General features: G+C 32.2%; 2 protein-coding genes across 2 annotated transcripts; one reads left to right on the plus strand and one right to left on the minus strand.

Moving 5' to 3' along the window:
* Nucleotides 1-870: 870 nt before the first annotated feature.
* On the plus strand, nucleotides 871-4100 carry TRIADDRAFT_58698 (uncharacterized protein; the record flags this gene model as incomplete). Its single annotated transcript, XM_002114613.1, has 4 exons — nucleotides 871-938; nucleotides 1989-2047; nucleotides 2636-2696; nucleotides 3977-4100. The coding sequence occupies 4 exons, from the start codon at nucleotides 871-873 to the stop codon at nucleotides 4098-4100; spliced, it is 312 nt and encodes a 103-aa protein (XP_002114649.1).
* Nucleotides 4101-7819: 3719 nt separating this feature from the next.
* On the minus strand, nucleotides 7820-8998 carry TRIADDRAFT_58699 (uncharacterized protein; the record flags this gene model as incomplete). The annotated part of the gene is made up of 1 exon (XM_002114788.1): nucleotides 7820-8998. The coding sequence occupies one exon, from the start codon at nucleotides 8996-8998 to the stop codon at nucleotides 7820-7822; it is 1179 nt and encodes a 392-aa protein (XP_002114824.1).
* Between the last annotated feature and the right edge of the window lie 647 nt (nucleotides 8999-9645).

Below are 9645 nucleotides of genomic sequence, written 5' to 3' on the forward strand. Positions count from 1 at the left end.
ACCGATTAAAATAAGTAAATTTACTTTGATAGAAATGCTCTCTATCCTGATCTAAAGATCATCAATAGTATAAGAGTAGGCTACGACAACTTCAGCTATTATCGAAACTAGTTACTTGGTGCAGTATACTCTCAATCTTGCAAAAGTGAAATAGATGTAATGCGGTGTATCAATTAAGCAAGTTAAGGTAATTGATTTACGGAATAGAATTAATAAAGGGTGTATATGCCTTTATTAGCTATCTCGTTATATCAAAGTTGCTGTGGTTAGGGATATTTGTGACAAATTTACAGTAATAAATAACCGAAGAGCAAGCGTGAGGCAATTCCTGCATAAATTGTTGTACACGTTAATGAATCATAAATATATTTACTTTTAAAAGCCGACCAAGAATACGCCAAAGTGCGAAATAACAAGAAATGCCACAACAGCTGCTTCTAGCAAATCAGCTTAAAAAATTAGTGATACTTTCGCGTTAGCTTAATAAACTTTGCATTATCTAACTGCCACTCATTATCATTGACAATATAATTTCGAACCTATTGCTGTATACTCCACGTTGTGCAGTAGATTCTTTTAGCTAATAAACGCAAAAAATTAACATAACGATAGAAGAAATAAGAGTATTACTACAATTTTATAAAATTACAACAAACTATGCTGTTCGTGATAATCAGAATATTGATTTTTCGAGTATGAATGATAGAATACGAACAAAATTTTGTGCGTTTATAAGCGTTCAGAATTCTCTAGAATATTTATTGCGTAAAATATGTCGAAACAGTATTAATGAAATCTACACTATTCTATGAGATAGATACACGAATATGTGTAAGTCATATAGATAATGTATAAAGTCCGAATAAAGTAATGCCTCTTATTGACATGCTCATCTCCTTACTTATCTCTCTATTTCGAGCTCCTATCACAGAACTAAGGTAATATTCGTACATTGATATGTAAAATATGCTTTTCATTAATATTTTTCCAGTATTCAATGGTACTTCTTGTCTGTTTAATTCAAATCTGTCAATACCCTAGGATAAGCAATTTTTTTGTTACACAGTATTAGCGTTGAATGAAGCAAAGTTTATACTCGCGCGATAGCATATTTCGTAGAAGTAAGCCTTTAAATTTATGATTATTATAAATTCATGATTGGCGCTATTTTTGAACTGGGAGATGCACGAAAGAATTAAAAAGAAAAGATTGCTGTCGTAAGATAAAGATAGTTAATAGCCATAGGCGAAATGGCATAACTAAACACATTATCTGAAATATAGCGACGGAAAAATTCGGCCTTTGCAAAGTTAAAAGCCAGTAACTCAGTTTCAGCTAGGTAATTGCTAGTTCCTTAATGACATATATCATTAAATTACAAGTAGTATTGCAATTAATGATGTAGATGTGTTGTATTTTCAGTACATTGTAACTTGTTTAGAGCAGTTATTTTAGGTATTTCAGCTAGCTACATCGAATCAAACCTTCGTGATTTATAAATCACTAATAAATTCATCTTTATTTAGCCCTAACCTCCTTGCCCTAATATTTTTTACGATCATAATTGAATGAAATCTTTATACTCAACACTAAGAATTATATTTCCAGTTTACCCAGATATATACTCGCATATAAAACTTGTAATCTTTGCGAGCGAGATCATATTGATACGCGTATCATACAGCTATGTATAATTCTACTTTTCAGGAATCGTCTTTTCATGCTATTATTACGCTAATAATGTTACTTTATATAGACTATGCATGATTTGAAGGTCATTTTGGTAATTGCAGCACCTAATTTACTGATTATTTGCTATTTCGTGTGTCCAGCAAGTGTATCAGATGTTGATTCATTCCTATTCTACATGTGCAGATGGATTTCAAACTCTTTATGATCGTTTTACCACAAACATCTATATCTAGCTCGAGGGTATTTAGTTCGTTTCGATTTAATTCCATTTAATGAAATATTTTAATAATACACAGGCATAAAGTAAAGTATTTTGAAATCGAAGTAACAGATCATCATGGTAATATTTTTACAGGTAACAAATCAATACCATTACGGAATTATGGTGTACTAGCAACAAAATTTAAAAGTAGAATAATGCAGATCAAGGTTTGGGAGTTGAGCAATCTTCTCTTTTGCTACTCAATCAATTACATTCGGGCGTTTAGCTAGCTAAAAATCTTTCCTTCCTTCAAGAGCCAATAGAGGTTCTTTTGCTTGAGAGTTGAGTGATCTCGTCACGACGGCCAATTTACGTCTAATCTTCGAATAACTCGCCTCAAATCTCTTACCACTAGGGGTTACAGGTGAATAGATTTCCTTGACTTTATCTCCTTAGTAGGAGATGTCCTTTGCTTTTTCAGGAAACATCTTCGTGCTGTAATGACTCAGAATCTGCTTATCTTGCCGACACCTTCGAGTTGCCTGCGTACTCCTTTCTGATGTCACAGTCAAAGCCTTTGTTGAGCTAAGCGATTTTTATGAGATTGTCCTTAAATTTCGCCGACTTCTCATTCAGACCTAAAAAGATAAAATTTCTTTCTGCTTGCTGTCGATCGAGGTAATTGAGATTGATGTTTGAAATGCATGATCCTCTTTAATTTTTTGTTGCTAATTATTGTAGAGTCTCTACATAATAAAACACACGCTCTGATATTTTGCTTATGCAGTGTTGAAGAAGGAGGGTACGTAGTAATTAGAATTGCTTTAGTTTAGTGAATGCCTGTGTTACAGTGTTATATACTGTATTACAGTAGAAATATCAATGTTAGGATAATTCTATTAGACTATCCTTATTTAGTTAACTTCTAATTTGGATATACTGTATTTTAATATAGCACTGACTTTTTATGACAGTGACACTTATACACATACTGAAATTAATAGTTATAATAGGGAATGCAAATCATCTGCTTACAGTTCGAATCATTGTGATTGTAATTTACTTATGGTAGACTGTAAATTATCATGGAAATGTTCCGTGATAGGACATATCGTAATCTGACTATTCTGTATTAGTCATTATATGTCTATGTTCGTAAATACTGTTGTCTGCATTAAGGGAGCAGTAGCTAAAATTAATATCTAATTCAGTAAATGATTCTAATGTTAATTGTATTAACTATAACTCATGAACTATTGAGGAATAGTATATAAATGCAGTATATCTTGAAATAAAGAAGAATTGTCCAACTTAGTGTTTAACGTAAAATACGAGGCGTTTAAGTCTTTGTGTAGTCTGCTAGTAGAGCAAAAGTGTTTGTGATAGTACAGATATCGTTCCTTGATACGTGGTTCAAGGAATTGACTTATTGATCGTATATTGCGTTATCTTGTTGCAAAGCTGTTTTGTGACAGCCTGTAATGACCGAATAATAATCTTTTACTATTACCATAAGTTCGCGACCTCTAACTCTTAAATCTGAGTTATTTAACTTGAGTAAGTACTTATGATATGCAATAAACCGTCACAACCGAGAGAGCAGTTTTAAAAGTACGTTTATTATTCCATCTGTCCGTGAGAGTGAATTCAATTTTCACCTCTCATATAATCAGTCGAAAACGGCTAAGATAAACCGGATAAATGGACTTCGATTATTTTTACAAGCAATCATTTCCATACCAAATCATATAGTATAAGCTTACATCCTATAGTTAACGTATTAATCTAATACTGTTAAAAACCAGAAATTGACCCTGGTTAAGATGAACCGGATAACTTTTAACGCGTGACCAATAGTTTATCAATATCTATGTTAGGACGATACGTTACACACATATATATATGTTACATATATATAGCTATCATCAAAATAGCATAAATTAACATCATTGAAATCATTACAATGCCATTCATGGCTGTGTAAAGACTTAGCATGATGGAATACTGAAAATGGTGTAGACATACATATCAGGTAAGGAACTGCACAAACATTTAACTATGAATGAATGGTGGGACCTACAGTGAATGTCATGAGTTAAAAATTGATCGGTTTTACTATGGAAAATTGAAGTACTATGAAGAAGCATTTTCACACTTTTTCACTTTGCTCAGAGGAGCCACAAAAATTTGGCATTCAAATGTCTAAGATCTTCTAAATTCTAAATGTCATCTTACTCGAATTAGTATTTGACTACTTTAAGCTAGAAGATTTAAGATTAGGGTATTTTTGCAAATTGCAAATCAATGAATAGTACCAAACTTTCGGATGAATATCAATAAAATATAAAATAAATTAAGCCTGTAGGTATGTGATACATAAGGTATAGCGATGCAATATGTACGTAATTGGCTAAGGTAACGGTTTATTATCACGTGCTAATCGATTTTTTGTCAACTGATTGTTATGATACATAAATTTTTGCCATAACAATCGCTTAATATTGAAAGTATATCCTTGCAAATATTTAATTTTTTTTAGCTGAAGGTTTTGAACGTTCTAATTAATATCGGAAATAGAGTAAGAAAGTCCTCGTGTCAAGTATTGAATATCATCAAATGTTGGATATAAAGCAAAAAAATGGATTACATAGGTATATTATTGTTACGGTTTAAGATATTATGTGACAATGTTATTGAAGAAGAAATAGACGGTTACGATTAGATAATCATAAATATTATGAGCTGTTAATATTGTGAGATTCAATCGTTAATGGACTTCCATTAACGAATGTGTAGAAGTAAGGTACTTAATATGCCAATGACGTGTAATAACCAAAATGGCGGTTGTCACACTTGTAGGGAATCTGTTAGATCTTAAATTGTTAATTGGCGCTATAATATTATTAGCGCATAATAATATCAATTATCACATATTTGTTCGATAGTAATTAATAGGATTACAAAGTTATAGAAAAGACTAAGTTATGCATAAGAATAATTAACAGGTGGAAAAGGTGTAGATCTGATACAAGTATATAAGAGGTTGTAATTTACCTCGCTAGAGAGAGGAAAAATACGGAGACCTAATAAAGTTAGTTTAGTAAATTTATCTAGACGCTTCTAGTCCGCCTTTACTGTTGACTGAGGTCCTTCGCTGAAGTGGAGCGAGTAGTGACGCCTGGTGGCAGGTTTACGGTAGGACAGAGGAGAGTAGGATAAGTAAGAAACGGGAATCCGATTGTTGCAAACGACGTTGTGACATATTTGGTGGCAGCGGTGGGATCCCGGTTACTAACGACTAGTGCCAAGATCCGAAATTTAGTTTGGTGACAGTTAAAGATAAGATAAACGATTACGATGGCTTCTGGACCAGCTCCTTTCAAGACAAGCACTTTGGCTGACGTGGATGAAGCTGACGCCATAGATCGTTTAGAAAGATTAGATCATATGTCAGAAGTTGAAATTCGAGAAATGGCGAAAAGTATGGGAATTAAACTTTAAGCGATACTAATGTCAGAAAAGCAGTCGTAGTAGTCATATAAATTTTTTTGATAAGCGATTACGGTGATCTTCATAAAAAGCGAATTTTTCCGGATTTGTGTCCGATATAGTTTTCGGATTCTGGGACCGGTCGGGTTTGTGTCCGATATAATTTTCCTGTTTTGGAACCGGTCGGGTTTATTTTTAATTTATGTCTGAATTATAATTTTTCTGTTTTAATTTTTGGATTTTTGTTCATGAAAAATATCGTAAGAGTTGATTTTTGAGATTTGGACTTTTGTTATGAATTTGAAACTTTGGAATTTTATGACGTGACTTGAAGTCACATTAGGAGATTTAGTGAGGAAAATAGAAAATAAGATGGAAATTGGCAGAGGTTGTGTTGATTGTTGGGTAGTTAGAATGTTGTTTTTATGACTAAATCTTGATGTTTAAGGGTTGATTTTTAGACTTTTATAGCGTATTAATGATAGAAATTATGTTAGAAATGAAGTTTGATGTATTTTTATAGTTAGCTTGTTACTTTTATAGTGTTTTGTAAGGGAATCGTAGGGTAAATTGTGTCTGAACTTTGAATGATTTTGTTTTCTTAAATGGTGCAAAGTAGTTTTGTAAAACGGATCTTAAGAGCGATTGGTTAGCAAATGTTTAGTTTTAAATACCTCTGACGGCTCTACGAAGCCTATAAATGATAGTGCAATTAGAAAATTTAGAGAGAGAGTAGAAGAAGATTTTATTTGAAGAACTTGTTGAATTTAAAAGGCCTTCGGGGTCGAATTGTCGTAAGTCAAAACGTTCTTCTTTTTGAAAGGTTGTTTGGTCGTTGACAGTTTTTAAGTCTGTCATTTATTTTAATAATACTTAAAGCTAAGTATTTGTAAGGTTGTTCGGTTTATACTTCTCTCCATTTTTATTTTGAAATAAATTGTTGTTCGGTTATTTCCCCAAATTTTATTTGGTGTCAAAGTATTAGCGTTAAGTCGACCTGAGTGCAACGAAAGTAGAATCAAAGTTTGTTAAAGTTTCGTAGTTTGATCTCTACACTTTTCATTTCATTACATAAGTGTGTATGTATATCATATGCGCTAAGACTTTAAGATATAGTTAATTTTTCATTTGTTAAAGTTACTAGAAATGCTATGCTGTTCAGTAGACACCAATAGTTAAACATTTGCATGCGAGAATTCTTAATTTCAAAGAAATTATTAATTTTCGGAGTTTACTAGCTTTGCAATAATTTAATTGAATTTATATTATCAAAGTAGTGCCCATTATTTATAGCGTGAAATATTTAGTCAGAAAAATATCTAATTTTTGTTTAGAATGTAAATATGTAGCGTATATTATGGAAATTATGCATTTATGCATGTAGAAACAGAATCTATCCGACGATTAATGGTAACTGAATCCATTCAAATTCATGTCCGGTATAACAAAGTAGAAGAAGCAAATTTTAATTCACAACGCAACTTTACAGCAAAATGGTAGCTTCTATACCCCATTTGCAATACTCCAATTCATATAAACGTATATCGGGATGCATATGATTGATAGAGCATATTATTATCACTTCATAGCTAAATGATAAGATACGAATATATCCAATCTAGATATCATTAATTTCAAAGATTGTAATTGACCCTACTCGGTAATTGTTATTATATGAATGTTTAAAAGCCTGTTAATATAATTTGTAAAATCAGTTTAGATTACGGAATTGATTGAAGAAACATGAATGAATAAGATTGCTTGTGGTCTATCTTTCCATAAATGTGATGAAAGTAAAATTATTTAAAGTAAAAATATTTAAAGTTGCATGCTCATTGAATCTATTTCACTTATTGCCTTGATTATACTTTGAATTAATAAAGGGCCTCAGAATGTTTCGTATTAATTAATTATTATTCCCAAAATTTAAATAAATCAATCAAATGGGATATCTATAAATGATTGCCTTTTAGTGATTTTTATTTCGTTGAGAGTAACTGTGTTTGAGTTATATAATTTTTTCACGCGAAGTTTTTAAAGCCAGCTGAGTAAGTGAGAAATCTATGAATTCTTTTTATGTAAACTGATAGTTAGCCATCTAATGTTAATCTATCTTAGTTGTATGCACTGGCATTAAATAAGAGCTATATTTTTAAAGCCTTCTAGCAATTCCAAGTTGACGTTACTAAAATTGACTAAAGAAGTCTCTATAACTTAAGAAAAACAGTCCTATCAGCAGTCCTATTCAGATAACTAGTCCATATAACATCAGTAAGGAAAGCATCAACAAGTTAATATTTTCTCTGTAAACTTCCTTATATTGACCAAAATCTTTATTTTTAAAGTTGACAATTTAGTATAAATATCCTAGTGGATTCCAATTATCGCCTTTCTTTTACATTTACGGTAGATGCTAAATAAAAAGTAAAAGAAAGCCTAACCATAAGTTTTTGCTGCACTATTGTCAGCATCAGAATAGTAAGCTTCATCGCTTCGTTTTAACTCCATCGGGCGAGCTGTTATTTGATTTTGCATGACATAAGACCTCTTGGATTTCCTGTAATGTCCTGATTCACTTGCAGTTCGGCGATTGAATGAAAATGATTCTTCAGGAATCTGTGTTTTTTGACCAGAATGGCTGCATGTACGTGGCTTGATGGATGATGGTTCGCCTTCACTTGGCGTTATCATATTGGATTTTTTGCATGGGCAGATAATGCGACGATACTGTTGCCGAAATTGTGGTATTTGAAATCCATAAATAACTGGATTAATACTGCTGTTGATAAATACAAGGACAGTTGTAATAAAGTAGAAACCCGTCGGGATATAAACGTTTTCTTGGCCAAATGGAATAACAATAAATACAATTACACTCCATGGTGCATAACATAATACGAAGGCTAATATGACGATTCCCATGGTTCTAGTGACTAGCGCACTTTGTCTCTTGGATCTTGATGATTTTAATGCTGGACGTTTCTTTTTTAAATAAATATATATACGAATGTAGCAAAATATGATGATACTAAACGGTAGTAAGAAATCAATAACAACTTCCAGGATACCGTTGATTAATCCACTAATTCCGACACTCCATGTTGGAATGCATGCCATTTCTACGGGATTAAATTCATTGGCACTCCAGCCCAGTATAGGCCATAACGCGACAAAAGTACTCCATAACCAAACAAAAATAGAGACGTAAATTGCATGGTGCCGTTTAGGCCGAGTTGTAGTTGAACGGCATATAATGCGATAACGGAAGTAACTGATAAACATCAATGTATAAATAGAGCCAATGAAGCAGATGCCGCTAATAGTAGAATGGATATTACACCATACGACACCATAATAATAACGATCAGCAACAATATTAATCAAATATAAGGGCAAGCGTCCTAAAGCTGTTAAGAAATCTAGTAAGGCTAAATTGAGTAATAAAATATTTGTTGCTGTTCGCATGCGACGTTCATTTAATATCGCAATACTAGCAAGCAAATTACCTAAAACTGCTGTGATAATAATAAATACTATAATTCCTATCTTAGTCGCGATCCACTCGCTAGGTGTTCCACATGTCGAATTTATGCAGGGTGTGCTATTGGTAGACATGATTTCCTTGTTAGCGATTGAATAATCCTATCACCGTTTAACGAGGGTATATCTTGAATCTTAAATTTCTGCAAAGTTTAAATAAAAACTGAAAAATTCGAATAAGTGGAAGTTACAATTTAGATCAAGAGTGATAGTTAGTTTAGAAACGTTTAAGAAATCCAGCAAGACTAAATCTTAAATTTCTTTTGAGTTTAAATACAAATTGGAAAGATTTAAATGAGTGAAAGTTATAATTTAGATCAAGATTGATATTTTAACTCTGAGCAAAATAACATGAATACGACCCAGTCAATGTTAATCTGATGTCATCGCCTCCTATTAAGATTTTATAATGATTAATAGACTTTTAGATTTGCAAAGAGGGAGCCAATCGTGATTTTGATGCAACAAGGCCTACTTCCAAGGAATAATAGTGTTCTTTTTGATAAAGAAGTAAACTGAAAACTTGAATTGAAAATTTTTACTAATCTTTTGCGCGACGAGTCTCTGGATCTTTAATAATTTACTTTAGAAGAAAACTTAAGACAATTGATATCATGAATTCCTGATTATATAAAAATTAGGAAGGAATATAGTGACTACTAATCCAGCACAGTAAACAGTATATTATTTTGATATAGGTTTTATTTCCAGGAATTAACAAG

The sequence above is a fragment of the Trichoplax adhaerens genome, genomic scaffold, assembly GCF_000150275.1.
Source record: "Trichoplax adhaerens TRIADscaffold_8 genomic scaffold, whole genome shotgun sequence".
Taxonomy (NCBI): Eukaryota; Metazoa; Placozoa; class Uniplacotomia; order Trichoplacea; family Trichoplacidae; genus Trichoplax; species Trichoplax adhaerens.